General features: G+C 40.3%; 1 protein-coding gene across 1 annotated transcript in view; it reads right to left on the reverse strand.

The window, feature by feature from the left end:
- Positions 1–1,175: 1,175 nt before the first annotated feature.
- The window catches only part of LOC138645365 (uncharacterized), a 43,705-nt gene continuing 28,487 nt past the window's right edge, over positions 1,176–16,393 (reverse strand). The window contains exons 43-54 of the mRNA XM_069734620.1: positions 15,652–15,819; positions 15,331–15,539; positions 14,857–14,960; positions 14,644–14,762; positions 13,636–13,794; positions 13,304–13,512; positions 13,131–13,225; positions 12,770–12,888; positions 9,932–10,087; positions 8,819–9,021; positions 5,963–6,066; positions 1,176–3,356 (exon numbers count right to left, since the gene is read on the reverse strand). Coding sequence (XP_069590721.1) covers positions 3,208–3,356; positions 5,963–6,066; positions 8,819–9,021; positions 9,932–10,087; positions 12,770–12,888; positions 13,131–13,225; positions 13,304–13,512; positions 13,636–13,794; positions 14,644–14,762; positions 14,857–14,960; positions 15,331–15,539; positions 15,652–15,819 — 1,794 coding nt within the window. The 3' untranslated portion in view covers positions 1,176–3,207. The remainder of the gene's footprint in view (positions 3,357–5,962; positions 6,067–8,818; positions 9,022–9,931; positions 10,088–12,769; positions 12,889–13,130; positions 13,226–13,303; positions 13,513–13,635; positions 13,795–14,643; positions 14,763–14,856; positions 14,961–15,330; positions 15,540–15,651; positions 15,820–16,393) is intronic.

A 16,393-nucleotide genomic window follows, 5' to 3' on the forward strand; every position in this document is an offset into this window, starting at 1 on the left:
TTGGGGCACCGTTTTCAAGATATTGATGGGACGCTCATCTATGACATGCATATGGGAATACGTCTTTAAGTGTTGGTTGACCACCGGCTGTTATGGTTTTAACCTCTTTAAACTCCACCAATATTGATTTTGCTGTAAAATGCTTTACAATCTATTTTTTATGTCGGGCGTTTTCATGTTATTATCTCTCAAAGTGTTATTCCCATCTCTTCCTTTCATGGTGAAAATAACTTTTTCTAGGTTCTGGCCAACAGAAACTAGCCACGTTGCTTACATTTCTTGGGCACAACTCGGAAGTTACGCCAACAATGTAGCGTTCTTTGTTGCGCTGGTTAAGTCGTTCACATTTATTTCAAGGGGAGTTTTACATAACGGCACTGTCACAGGGCTACCGCGACAGAGAGGTTCCAGAGAACCGCAGCGCTCTGGGCCTTGTTCACACACAGTGTACAGAAGCTCTTCACCTGTAATCTGACCTGGCTGTTTTGTGCCAGCAGTGCAGGAGTTAACCTTATTGCTGAGTTGCTGAGAGCTGGGTCTCTCTCAACTGAAGTGGATTTTGTAATCTGATCCTCTATATAGACCCAGTCCTGACTTCAGCTATTGTCAGTGATCAGTTCTACTGCCTGGCTTGGAGGTTGAAGGAGCGTAGTGTTGGTGTTGGAGGTTTATTTACAGAGATTGGTGTCTGCTGTTTTGGTTGCATGTTAAACCTGTTTTCCTTCCTAGTTTATTCCTTCTCTTCCCTTCTCTGTGTTTCCTCTGTGGTTGTGTGAGCATTTGGTGAGTTTGAGACTTTTAGTTACCTTGTCTGTATACCCTGTTATTTGTTGTATTATTACACTGGTGCAGTCCACCTCCTTTGGGGGAGAGAGGGGCCCACTGATAGGGCCTGCACAGGAGACAGGGATACGCTGGCGGCTCGGGCCTCCTAAGCATCATAGGTACCCCCGAGATAAGGGAAAGCCAGGGCCCCATTAAAGTGGTAGGGACAGGTGCGGGTCCCAGTACACCGTCCTGCCCCTTTAACGCCGCTTACGGCGTGACAGGCGCCTTTGGTAAGTAAAGCAAATATTCCCGATGTGAAAGGCAGGGTTGGAAATAACCTTCTAAGTAGCCCCTTATGTAATTGTAATCCCCCGGCGGCATCCAACACATCTCCACAACTCATGCAATGACTGCTAAACGATTTATAATACAGATAACAGAACCGGAAAGAATGTTAAAATGAAATATAAAGTAGAAATGACAACAAACAAAAAGTCATCACCAACCACCACAAATATATTTTAGACACAGTCCCAATGAAAGACACGAGTGGTCTACGGTTGTCTCTACTATGGTTACCAGATTATGATCACCCATCTCCGCAACCCATGTTAGTTTGTACATGTCCTACTCTTAGTAATTTTACGTAAACTCCAGTTTAGTTCAACCAGTAGCAACAGGGTTAGTTGTTAGACAAACATAGCGTGACACAACGAGGAGATAATCGAACAGCCATCTTACAAAACACCACGAAATGTATAAAGAGGCGGGTTTTTTTTTGTTTTCTTTTTTTTTTCAATGAATATTTATTATAAGCAAACAGACAGCTACAGAATCAAGGCAAAGACGAAAATAATTTTGCTGGCAATGTCTCGTAGGGTGTACATTCAACGAACAACCAATGCCGTGAGTGTCTCATCTTTACAATGACAGAAATGATTAAATATAATAATACAACATTTCCGTTGCGTTTGGCAATTTCAATAGTTCATACATTAATACAATTCATAACACAACTGTGGGTGATATATATATATATATATATATATATTAATTCATCTGAGATTTTATTGACTCTGAATTGGACTGGCTGATTTATTTACATAAGAAGAATATAAGAATTACAGAAGATAATGGAGTTGTCCCACAACTTGTAATGTCTAGGCCAGCAGCGGTAATGGATGTCACTATAGAGAAAGTACTGTATATCCAAGGGGATAACCTCTGTCTTCATTGGGAGCTGAAGAGCGCTCTTCATAGCGGTTACGTTAGGGGTTACACATTCAGCAAGGAGGAGGTAGCAGGAAAAAGTTTGCGATCTTACAAGAACATGCTTTGCTACTGATCAAACTAAACATTCAAGAGACAGGACGTTGCAGGATGGCCCGAAACTTTTGGCTTTAAGACCCTTGTATACCTTGTATACCCCCCCTAAGCAGACTACTCTCGTAGGCATCACGTAACAATTGACCAGCAAGTGAATGGACGTTGACTTTGATTGATGATTCTCGTTGAATGTGGCTAATTCATTCTAAGAATGTCTTTCTATCAATCTTGTTTCTGGGATGGCGGCAATGTAATGTAATGTATTGATATCGGGTTGGAGTATTAAACCTTAAGGAGAGGTGTTACTTAAAGCTCCTTGACCACAATGTAAACTCTTTAGCGAAGCCCCCCCCCCCACCAAACTATTATAATTAATTTGTATCACTGGTCTCGTCATATGGGACCATTCTCCAGGGCCGGGGTCAAATATTGCAACCCAGTTAGGGATCAGCAAAAATACAAGGAATTTCTTCAACGTAAAGTCAAAAGATTAATTAAAATTTTGACTTATGCCTTAGATATACATCTTAAGAAAGGGAAAATGTCTTGGTTGGTCCAATCATGATTTCTTAATGATTACTTTGAGTTTTCAGGTAAGACATCAGTGGGGCTTAACCTTTCTTGTAGCCCCCCCTTAAGTAATAGCATGTTGGCCTCTAGATGGATAATGGCAGGAGCGATGAATAATGCATTGCTTGGGTGTAGTGTGGGGACAGAATATGATGGTGTGGTAGTGGATGGCAGATGATCAGAATATGATGGTGTGGTAGTGGATTGCAGATGATCAGAATATGATGGTGTGGTAGTGGATGGCAGATGATCAGAATATGATGGTGTGGTAGTGGATGGCAGATGTTCAGAATATGATGGTGTGGTAGTGGATGGCAGATGATGGACCAGTCGTATGTCCTGACTGAGATTTTCCAGCTACTGAATTGGTAACCACAGATAAACAAATCTCATTTCCCATCAAAGTAACAGAAAGTCCAGGAATATAGTTATTAAATTACAGTACAACAAGAGAAGAGCCATACAGCGTTGGTGGGAAGGACAGTCGGAATTAGAAGAGGAATCATGCACAATCTTCCCGTTAAGACCTTTCATCTCTGTTCCTTAGGACAGACTGCAAACCTGCCCAAAACTTACTGAATCTAAGGCAGGATTAATCGCTGTAACGTTGTCATTTTTCATTTGATTACAGAAAAGTCCACAGTTCTTCTGTATATAATCGACTACACTGAGGCCACTGGAGCATGAATCAGCTGTTATTGAAAAAAAAAAAACACATTTAGTCATGCAGGACTTTACTTGCTAAGATCTGCATTATCGAGAGAGCATACCATGATCTTTCAGGATGAAAGAGACCATTCCATCTGTCTGGTATACTTTCATTTATCAATATCTCTGCTTACAGTCATTGAATGATAACACTCATTGTTTAATCGCAGAGGCTGAATATCTGTCCCAAGCCTTTGATGTTTACATGGTCCCAAGTTCTTACCTATCCGAAGGATAACTTTTTTTGATAGCTGTGACTCCCACGGATCCTGAGATCATTACTGGGAATGGAGCAGTGCCCAGACCATGCATGTGAGACTGTGCTCTAGTCATTGGCTATGGGACTATCTAACTACCCAACATTGCCTATGGGAATATCCAACATTGCCTATGGGATTATCCAACTATCCAACATTGCCTATGTGATTATCCTACTATCCAACATTGCCTATGGGATTATCTGACTATCCAACATTGCCTATGGGATTATCCGACAATCCAACATTGCCTATGGGACTACCCGACTACCCAACATTGCCTATGGGATTACCCGACTATCTAACATTGCCTATGGGATTATCTGACTATCCAACATTGCCTATGGGACTATCTGACTATCCAACATTGCCTATGGGACTATCTGACTATCCAACATTGCCTATGGGACTATTCGACTGTCCAACATTGCCCATGGGACTATCTGACTATCCAACAATGCCTATGGGATTATCCGACTATCCAACATTGCCTATGGGACTATCCAACTATCCAACATTGCCTATGGGACTATCTGACTATCCAACAATGCCTATGGGATTATCTGACAATCCAACATTGCCTATGGGACTATCCGACTATCCAACATTGCCTATGGGAGTATCCGACTATCCAACATTGCCTATGGGACTATCCAACTATCCAACATTGCCTATGGGACTATCCAACATTGCCTATGGGATTATCCAACTATCCAACATTGCCTATGGGATTATCCGACTATCCAAAATTGCCTATGGGACTATTCAACTGTCCAACATTGCCAATGGGACTATCTGACTATCCAACAATGCCTATGGGATTATCAAACTATCCAACATTGCCTATGGGAATATCCAACATTGCCTATGGGACTATCCAACTATCCAACATTGCCTATGGGACTATTTGACTATCCAACAATGCCTATGTGATTATCCGACAATCCAACATTGCCTATGGGACTATCTGACTATCCAACATTGCCTATGGGAGTATCTGACTATCCAACATTGCCGATGGGACTATCCAACTATCCGACATTGCCTATGGGACTAGCCAACTATCCAACATTGCCTATGGGACTATCCAACATTGCATATGGAATTATCCAATTATCCAACATTGCCCATGGGATTATCCGACTATCCAAAATTGCCTATGGGACTATTCGACTGTCCAACATTGCCAGTGGGACTATCTGACTATCCAACAATGCCTATGGGATTATCAAACTATCCAACATTGCCTATGGGAATATCCAACATTGCCTATGGGATTATCCAACTATCCAACATTGCCTATGGAACTATTCGACTATCAAACAATGCCTATGTGATTATCCGACAATCCAACATTGCCTATGGGACTATCCAACATTGCCTATGGGAGTATCCGACTATCCAACATTGCCTATGGGACTATCCAACTATCCAACATTGCCTATGGAACTATCAAAGTATCCAACATTGCCTATGGGATTATCCAACATTGCCTATGGGACTATCCGACTATCCAACATTGCCTATGGGATTATCTGACTATCCAACTTTGCCTATCGGACGATCAGACTATGCCTATGGCTATCTCCGGCGGTCAGATTGTGAATCAATGGAGTGGTGTGGCAACTGGCAACCACTCCATTAATAAATGGCACCTCTGGGTCCCACTTTCGGAATAGTAGGTGTCAGAGAATACGTTGTAAAGTTGCAATAAGCTTTATTGGCCGAGACCAGAATTACTGTAACTGGAATATTCTGTACCTTTTGGGCCAGCTGCACCCTTGTGACACTCCTGCTTTCTGGAAGTATTTAGCTTCTTTAGTAGATAGTTGTCTACAGCCGCTCAATAAATACTGTGCATTTATATATTTTATTATGCATCAGGTTTCACGAATAACCCCTCACTAAAGGGGATGTCCACTATCTAAAAAGTGCCCCTTGTAAAAGAAAAAGGGGTCTTCTTTATTTAGAAAGGAGTTTTCCAGGTGGTGGCCAACTCTTTAAGGTTCTATAAAGGGTCAGAAATTAACTTACAATATAGTCACCCCTAAACCTATAATGTTTTTTAAAGAAATTTAGCCTTTTTCCAAAAGGAACGGTGGTATTCCAGCTCGGCCCCACTGACTTTAATGGAAATGAACTGCAGTACCACATACCACCATGGTCAGGTGGGGCACTGTTTCTAGAACAAAGCAACAATGTGTTTCCCATTCTATAAAACTCTTTAAACTTGATGAAAGCTACGACGCATGCCTCATTACAGCAAATCATTTACATCGTGACTATACGTTCCATTTAGAGCCCATATGTGTACGGTGAAGAAATGAACTTACATTCTGTTGCAAGTTTGTTTAACAAAAACTCCTTTATGAAGTTGGCGACTTCCTGCCTCTTTAACGGTGTTAGACTGTAATATTGCTTACTGAAGGCTCCCACTCTGCAAGACAAGAAATGGCAAAATGTATCAGTCGTCACAAGGTAAACAATGGAGCCTATAACACATAGCCTGGGGTCACAGACATGCTGATGGATGTTATTATGGTTGGTGTTGTGAGTTCTGTTTTTGGGCTCCCTCTGGTGGTTACTGATGGTACTGGGTGACTTGTCTTTCCTGGGTCTCTGGGTTCCACCTGTTCCATCAGGATATGGGAGTTTCCTATTTAACCTGGCTTTGCTGGCATTTCCTCGCCGGTTATCAATGTATCCAGTGTGTCTTGTTACCTCTGCTCCCTGCTCCTAGAACCTTCTGGTCAAGCTAAGTTTGGATTTTCCTGTTTTGGTGTTTTGCTTAATTTGGTTTTTAGTCCAGCCTGCAGATATGTGATTCTTTGCTGCTGGTTGCTCTAGTGGGCTGAAATTGCTCCTCATGTACCATGAGTTGGCACATGAGTTCAAGTAATTTCAGGATGGTTTTTTGAAGGGTTTTTCGCTGACCGCGCAGTTCACTTTTGTATCCTCTGCTATCTAGCTTTAGCGGGCCTCATTTTGCTGAAACTGTTTTCATACTGCGTATGTGCTTTCCTCTCATTTCACCGTCATTATATGTGGGGGGCTGCTATTTCTGTGGGGTATTTCTCTGGAGGCAAGAGAGGTCTGTGTTTCTTCTAATAGGGGAAGTTAGATCTTCGGCTGGAGCAAGACGTCTAGGATCATCGTAGGCACGTTCCCCGGCTACTTTTATTTGTGTGTTAGGTTCAGGGTCGCGGTCAGCTCAGGTTCCATCGCCCTAGAGCTTGTTTGTATCTGTGCTTGTCCTTTAGTGATCCCCTGCCATTGGGATCATGACAGGTTGGGTCGTGGAGTGCCATGATTGGACCTGAACTGCTTGCTGAGACATGGCTGTAGCAGCTACATGCTGCCACCACTAGGGGGAGCCCACTGACAACTGCATGCAGATGTTGAGACCCACCACTAGGAGGCTCTCACTTCATACCGATTTATACAGTCACCACTAGAGGGAGATTATGGCATGCAGATGCATAAGTCACTACAAAGTGCTGCTCACTTCATATTGATTTATACAGCCACCACTAGGGGGAGCTCACTATGTTCAGATTTATACAGCCACCACTAGGGGGAGCTCACTGAATACAGATTTATAGAGCCACCACTAGGAGGAGTTCACTACATACAGATTTATACAGCCACCACTAGGAGGAGTTCACTACATACAGATTTATACAGCCACCACTAGGAGGAGCTCACTACATACAGATTTATACAGCCACCACTAGGATGAGCTCACTGCATACAGATTTATACAGCCACCACTAGGAGGAGCTCACTGAATACAGATTTATATAGCCACCACTAGGATGAGCTCACTGCATACAGATTTAAACAGCCACCACTAGGATGAGCTCACTGCATACAGATTTAAACAGCCACCACTAGGGGGAGCTCACTGCATACAGATTTATACAGCCATCACTAGAGGGAGCTCACTGCATATAGATTTATACAGCCACCACTAGGGGGAGCTCACTACATACAGATTTATACAGCCACCACTAAGGGAGCTCATTATGTACAGATTTATACAGCCACCATTAGGGGGAGCTCACTGCATACAGATTTATACAGCCACCACTAGAGGGAGCTCATTACATACAGATTTGTGCAGCCACCACTAGAGGGAGCTCATTACATACAGATTTGTGCAGCCACCACTAGAGGGAGCTCATTACATACAGATTTGTGCAGCCACCCCTACGGGCAGCTCACTACATACAGATTTATACAGCCACCACTAGAGGGAGCTCACTACATACAGATTTATACAGCCACCACTAGAGGGAGCTCATTACATACAGATTTGTGCAGCCACCCCTACGGGCAGCTCACTACATACAGATTTATACAGCCACCACTAGAGGGAGCTCATTACATACAGATTTGTGCAGCCACCATTACGGGCAGCTCACTACATACACACTTATACAGTCACCATTAGGTGGAGCTCACTGTATACAGATTTATACAGCCACCACTAGGGGGAGTTCACTGTATACAGATTTATACAGCCACCACAAAAGGAAACTCACTGTTTACAAATTTATACAGCCACCACTAGGGGGTGCTCACTGCATTCAAATTTGTACAGCCATCCATAGGGCAGCTGACTGCATACAGATTTATACAGTTACCTTTAGGGGGTTAAAGACAAAAATAATGAGCATTTTTAAACTTAGCACAAAATTTATGAAGAATTGGGACAACAAAATGTCAACAAATATCAAAAGCAGAAATGAAAAACGCAAATCATAAACTGGTCCCATAGCCTATTGGAAAGAAGCCATTCATGCTGGGAAATTGAAATCTGGATGGGCAATTGATTGGATGGGCCTTCCTATGGCTTAAAGGCAGACTGGGTGGAGCAAGGTGATAGCATACAGGAGGAAGCATGTAGCCACCAATAACGGTGTTTTCTAGGATTAGAAAAACATGGACTCCCATCTTCCAAAGACAGCGCCACATCCATCCACAGGTTACATATGGTATTGCAACTCTTTTCCGATCACCATAATTTAGCTTGGACAACGCATGGAAAAGTGTGGAACTGTTTTTAGAAGAAAATAGCCATTTTTTTTGGACATGTGAATATAATATAAATTATTATGTCTCGGCAATGGACCTGTTGGTACAGAGGATGCAGATACTGTAGGCGTACATTATGGGCTTCTACTTACATGACTTGGAAGTTTTCACATGGGCATGATAGTGGAACTAGCTCCAGTATGGTGGAATTGACACTGGGAAGTAGAATACTGGTTGCAGTCATCCATTTTTGAGTTTCTTGTACGCTGAAATCATTGAATGCTGGGAATATCAAATTTCCAACCATCATCAGAAGGATTTCTCTCAGTTTAGCGTTTGAACTAAGTCCTGAATTCTAAAAAAAAAAAAAAAAAAGTTTGTGGAATAAAACGGATTATTGAAGGTAATGTAATTTTCACAATAAATTAAAACATGGGGTGGAGGAGAGGTAGTAGGCTGTTCCTCAGATCTCATCTTGGTTTCTCAAGAGGGCCTTGAATAGGGGCCTAAGGTGTCCCAATGCCTTTATCAGGACAGCAATAGATGTGTATTAAAGGGAATTTGTCAGGAATCTCTCCTAAGCCGTCTGTATGGGCATGCAGTTCATAGAAAGCTGAGTAAAATGCTACCTTGATACCTGTGATCCGATCTCTTATTCCAGAGAAATCCATGTTTTTCTTTAATATGTAAATGAGCTGTTAAGATCAATGGGCGGGGCATAGATCTCCCTGAGAATCTTCCTACAGAGCTTCTTTTAAATGAAAGAGGATGTTACCAGTGCGATACATGTAGATCAGGAGAGCAGACTGTCAGTCATTATATGTCAGCCACAGTTAAAATAAGCTCTGGAGGCAGATTCTCAGGGAGATCTATGCCCCGCCCATTGATCTTAACAGCTTATTTACATATTAAGCAAAACGTGGATTTCCCTGGAATAAGATATCGAGGTATAATTTTGCTAAACTTTCTATGACCTGCGCTGTTCAACCCCTGTAATTAGTCTAAACTTCAATTAGCTGAGATCACAAAGACTCAGTTACTGGAATAAAGATTTCTGGTTGTTGCCCGGTTAGTAAAAGAGGCAACTTCGCATTATTTAGCTGTCAACATTGGGAGTTAAGAGTATCTCCTAATGTTTTTACAGGTGTAGAGATCTCGTGATTTTCTGATTAACTCCTGAAACATATGCAAGGATGAGCCATGGAGTTCAAGCCCATTTTTGATAATAAGTATTATTATTTTTGTTTTATTTTGCTGAATCTTACCTGGTCCATGTTAGCAGTGAATGTTAGTATGAAAGTAAAGAATTGATCTATAGTGCCACTAAAGGAGAACAGCAAACTGGTAAATTCTGCGCTATTGCTACTCATAGAACTGGCAGAGGCCAACTGAGCCGCGGTCAAATAGCTTTTCACGTCCATCTATAAAAAAAAAGAAAGCAAAATGAAAGATCAATTGAAGAAATTAATTAGTTTAGGGGAACTTCTTTCCCAATGGTTTGTGGTTACAGTTATAATGCGGCTCTCTGTGGGTGGAGGTATCTGTGGCTCTGCAGTGCGGGACCGCGGGGCAGACTGTCAAAATCGGGACTGCCCCGCGGAATACGGGACGGTTGGGAGCATTTCTCTTGAATAATGTAGCAACATGTAAACCGCACAGCATCCAGCTTCATACTGTGGCTTTCTGGTTGTAGCATTTTTGTCAATTATTTTTTGGTAAAGCCTCACTAATAATGGCTTAAGGAGAAATCAAAGAGCTGTAAAGGCAGAGAACAAATACAAGAGAGGAAGACAAGACATATAAGAGTTGTAAAGGTAAAGAGCAAGTACAAGAGAGAGACTTATGGGAGCGGTAAAGAATATGGAGAATAAAAAAGAGATGAAGATGTAAGAGAGCTCTAAAGGTATGAAGCAAGTACGAGAGAGACGTATGAGGGTTGTAAAAGTCTGGAGCATGGACAATACAGAGTGAAAGAAAGAAAAATGAGAGAGTTAGACGTATGAGAAGTGTAAACTTATGGAGCAAGTATGAGATCTGTAAGAAAGATGTGTAAGAGCTATAAAGGTATGGAGTAATTGCGAGACAGATATGTGAGGGTTGTACAGGTATGGAGCCGGTACAAGAGATAGAAAGATATACAAATTGTAACGGTATGGAGCAAGTCGGAAAAAGAGAGGTATGAAAGCTGTAAATATATTTAGAAAGTATGAGACAGATGTATGAGAGCTGTGAAGATATGGAACAAGTATTGGAGAGATGTATGAGAGCAATAAAGGTGTGGAGTAAGAACGAGAGAGATATGTGAACGTTGTAAAGGTGTGGAGCAGGTACAAGAGATAAAAAGATATACGAACTGTAAAGGTATGGGGCAAGTACGAGAAAGAGAGGTATGAGAGGTGTAAAAGTATTGAAGAAGTACAAAAGAGAAGTATGAGAGTCGTAAGGTTATGGAACAATTGTGAGAGATGTATGTGAAGAACAATAAGGGTAAGGCTTAAATACAAGAGAGAAGCATGAAAGTTGTAAAGGTATGGAGCAGGTACAAGAGATGGAAACATGTGAACTGTAAAGATATGGAGCAAGTGCGTAAAAGAGGTATGAAAGCTGTAAAAGTATTGAGGAAGTACAAAATAGAAGTATGAAGGTTGTAAAGATATAGAACAGTTATGAGAGAGACGTATGTGAAGAACAATGAGGGTAAGGCTTAAGAACAGGAGAGAAGTGTGTAAAGGTACGGAGCAGGTACAAGAGATGGAAATATGTGAATTGTAAAGATATGGAGCAAGTACGAAAAAAAGGTATGAAAGCTGTAAAAGTATTGAGGAAGTACAAAAGAGAATAATGAAGGTTGTAAGGATATGGAACAATTATGAGAGAGATGTATGTGAAGAACAATAAGGGGAAGGCTTAAGAACAGGAGAGAAGTGTGAAAGCTGTAAAGGTATGGAGCAGGTACAAGAGACGGAAACATGTGAACTGTAAAGATATGGAGCAAGTACGAAAAAGAGGTATGAAAGCTGTAAAAGTATTTAGAGGGTACAAAAGAGAAGTATGAAGGTTGTAAGGATATGGAACAATTATGAGAGAGATGTATGTGAAGAACAATAAGGGGAAGGCTTAAGAACAGGAGAGAAGTGTGAAAGCTGTAAAGGTATGGAGCAGGTACAAGAGACGGAAACATGGGAACTGTAAAGATATGGAGCAAGTACGAAAAAGAGGTATGAAAGCTGTAAAAGTATTTAGAGGGTACAAAAGAGAAGTATGAAGGTTGTAAGGATATGGAACAATTATGAGAGAGATGTATGTGAAGAACAATAAGGGGAAGGCTTAAGAACAGGAGAGAAGTGTGAAAGCTGTAAAGGTATGGAGCAGGTACAAGAGACGGAAACATGGGAACTGTAAAGATATGGAGCAAGTACGAAAAAGAGGTATGAAAGCTGTAAAAGTATTTAGAGGGTACAAAAGAGAAGTATGAAGGTTGTAAGGATATGGAACAATTATGAGAGAGATGTATGTGAAGAACAATAAGGGGAAGGCTTAAGTACAGGAGAGAAGTGTGAAAGCTGTAAAGGTATGGAGCAGGTACAAGAGATGGAAACATGTGAACTGTAAAGATATGGAGCAAGTACGAAAAAGAGGTATGAAAGCTGTAAAAGTATTTAGAGGGTACAAAAGAGAAGTATGAAGGATGTAAGGATATGTAACAATTATGAGAGAGATGTATGTGAAGAACAATAAGGGGAAGGCTTAAGAACAGGAGAGAAGTGTGAAAGCTGTAAAGGTATGGATCAGGTACAAGAGATGGAAACATGTGAACTGTAAAGATATGGAGCAAGTACGAAAACGAGGTATGAAAGCTGAACCTTTGTCTTATCTCCTTTATACCTCTGATATCAAGATGTTATCAGATTTTCTTGTATGTTACATACAAGAAATTGAAGAGCTAAAAAAAAAGGTGCAGAGCAAATACCATCATAGTACAGAAGAAGAGGAGGTTACCCAAATATCCGATAGGGCCGGTCACGAGAGTAGAGTGAAGCACGACGCCTGCAGGAGGCTGACGTGAAACAGCCGAAACTCTCCACAATGAGGCCAATACTCACCACGTCGATGTTTGGGAACAATGTCGTGATCTGACTCCATGCTGCTTGAGAAAAGTATTTCCCCATGAATTTCACGAGCCATTGGCTTGAGCTCAGTGCAGCGCTTGTGCAGGCAACACCTAGTGTTAATAATGATGTATGTAGTTACATGTGAGAGCAAGAACAAATAATAGGAATAATACTGTAATAACATCCAACATTTTCCAAAGGGATGGCAAAGCTAAAACCGCGTTGGCTTTTTTTGCAGTAATCGTTGCTTTCCACCCCGTGGAGCTCAGCACCCGGAGGTTTAAGCGGTGTTCTGCTCTCGCAGAGGCTTTATATATTGCTATTCACTTTGTTAGGATACATTCTGACTTACCTGATGATGCTTTTTGGGCCTCCAGAACTGAATAGCAAAAGTCGAATATATCCTCAGGGTTCTCGGGGTTCTCCACGGCATTTAAAGGCTCCATACTGTTGGGTACAGAAAACAGGTCAGCCTGCGAGGTATCAGACAAAGAGGAGCGCTCAGAGTAAGGATTGTCGTCTTACATGGCTGCCAGAGAGTCACAGCTGATATCAGTCGGTATAAACCCTAAGGCTTTGGCGTCAATGGAGGGGATAACGAATTGGAGTCTTTTACCGAACCATAGACTATAATCACTGGCCAAGAAGCCGGACATACTGGATCCCAGCATACAGAACACATCTCCCAGCAATAATTTTTTCACCTGTACGTTACTTATTTGTGTGATGCCATTCTGTAAAGAAAAAAAAACACAATAATGAAACTTTACAAACATTCTTCCATAGCTACAATCATTATAAAAATCACTGGACGAAAAGACATAACCCGGAGCATTAGAAAAAGTAAACGCTTGTACCTTGGCAGCAGCGTCATTAAAAGCGTCCATGAATTCCCCAATAGTCACCCCAGTGATTGCAATCAGAATCCTGGAAAACTTGTCCTTGTCCGACAAGAACTCCGGAGTGCACGCAACATAGCCGAGCTGCTCCGCATTAAGGTGGGCGGCCGCATCCATCTAATGACAAAATAACATGGTTACTCATCAGTGTCTGTCTATTATCTATCTATTATCAATCTATATCTATCTATATATTATCTATCTATCTATTATCTATCTATCTATTATCTATCTATTGTCTATTATCTATCTATCTATTATCTATTATCTATCTATTATCTATCTATCTATCTATTATCTATCTATTGTCTATTATCTATCTATCTATTATCTATCTATTATCTATTATCTATCTATTATCTATCTATTGTCTATTATCTATCTATCTATTATCTATCTATTATCTATTATCTATCTATTATCTATCTATTGTCTATTATCTATCTATCTGTCTATCAATATCTATCTATCTATATCTATCTATTATCTGTCTATTATCTATCTATCTTCTATCTATTAACTATCTGTCTATTATCTTTCTATCTATTATCTATCTATTATCTTTCTATCTATTATCTATTATCTTTCTATCTATTATCTTTCTATCTATCTATATATCTATTATCTTTCTATCTATTATCTATCTATTATCTTTCTATCTATTATCTATCTATCTATCTATCTATCTATCTATCTATCTATCTATCTATCTATCTATCTATCTATCTATTATCTATCTATCTATTATCTATCTATTATCTTTCTATCTATTATATCTATTATCTTTCTATCTATTATCTATCTATTATCTCTATATAATATCTAGCTGTACTTTCTTTCCATCTGCTACATTTGTTATGCATCTTTATCTTCTCTTTATCTACTGGCTATAAATCTATAAATATAAAATTCTATTATTATTTATTCATTTATCTATTTATCTCATACTCCTAACTGTATACTCACAAAATTAAAGCCTGGGTATAAAGCTGCAATGTCTTCTATCGAGAAAAGGTCACTAAATATTCCAAGGCATATATCAACCCATGCTCCGCTGCCTCCTGAACTTACAGGACATTTTGGTCCTAAAAAAAAAATAAGAGACGTCAAATAAGTTTTTAGAAATTGCCCATGTGAAGCAAATATAAACAGAGAGAACATATCACTTCTACTTCTTACCAAAGTCTGGTTTATTAAAGCTGAGATAAGCCTTCGCTTTGTTTGCGACTGCTATTTGCACAGTTCCAGATAGTTTGCTGTATTGCAGGCTGAGGCCAGAAATTCTGCAGAGGGGAAAAAAAGAAATGTCATATCAATACCTAGATAATCCCATACACCGTGCTACAAGTTAAGCAATAGATAATTAACAATGGCGTTTTCCCTACATAGGAGGCCATCTTATATTATATTGGTTAACTAACACATTTAGCCTAACACCGAGTTATTTATACAGTGAAATGACCCCTCCGGAATTGCCGAATAGTGTTAAATATTCTTCTAGAGATGTGTCCTTCTCAACAAAGAGATGCCAATAGAAATAGAATATAAAGGAAATATCGGCCATGGAAAATCTGATCGCAATCAGGAGTGATCTTCTCAATGAGGTCGTACTTTGGGAAGGTTTAATTATGAATAATATTCTTTTTCTCTTACACGGACTGGTAGGTCAAACAGCTAATGCTATTAGGTATCAGCCCAATCTGGTCTTCGGTGATGCTGGGTAGGAAGAAGCTGAGTTTGCTGGTGAAGTACAAGCTCCACTGCTCAGTCGTCCATGACATAAACTGCTTTGAGATAATTCCATAAATTGCGTTGAATATAAGGCTTCTGACTTGGACGTTTGGCATGGCGGTGATGCCGTTCTGTTGGCAAAAAGAAATGGGAAAATGAATGTGAATTTTACGTGTAGAACAGTGAGGATAGCTTTCAATAGATCGATAGATCATTCATATTAGACGTGGATATAGTCCTTACTTGTTCTGCGGCGGTTTGGAAACTGGTCAAGAACAGGTCTATTTGCGGAAAAGACATCGCCTGTATACTAGTCACCAGGATTGCGGCTTTGTTTTCATCGTTGAGTGTGTCTCCGCTAAAGGCTAAGCTGCCTTGCTGACTAGCTGACAACAAACTAATTGCTGATAGCTGCAAAGAAATAAAAAGAATATGTCAGAGCTTTGAAGGTTTTAGAATGTTCTTTTTATTTCATGTACCAGAATTTGTAGATAGCAAAAGTCAAAATACTTAGAACATTTCAATTTAGACAAAACATTGTCCAAATATTTCAGATATGCCAAAAAGCTTACAGTACTATATGTCTGGAATCACGGAACTCTCCTTTTCCCTGACCCCATGCTTCTTCTCTTTCATCCTTCCTATGCTGATTGTGGTGACTATACGGAAGACGTTATTGGTCTACCTTAGGTGGACCTTCTCTTTCTACAAGCCGATACTCGCTAGTCCACCCTAATTTTCTTACTCGCATTGAACATTTCATAATTATTTTCAGAAATATATCAAAACAATATTCTATATTCATCCCTAAAGATTAGCTATTTTCGCCTTCTAATTCTTTTTTTTTTTCAACCTCCTTCTGACTGTAAGGCACCAGAACCCTCCTCCAATACATGGTCAGTCCCTCCATGAGCCAAAAATGTTGTCTTTGAAGAACCCTTCCAAAATTAGAAAAACATGGATGCTTATTTTCTTCCACCCGCCT

Source organism: Ranitomeya imitator, chromosome 7, assembly GCF_032444005.1.
Source record: "Ranitomeya imitator isolate aRanImi1 chromosome 7, aRanImi1.pri, whole genome shotgun sequence".
Lineage (NCBI taxonomy): Eukaryota > Metazoa > Chordata > Amphibia > Anura > Dendrobatidae > Ranitomeya > Ranitomeya imitator.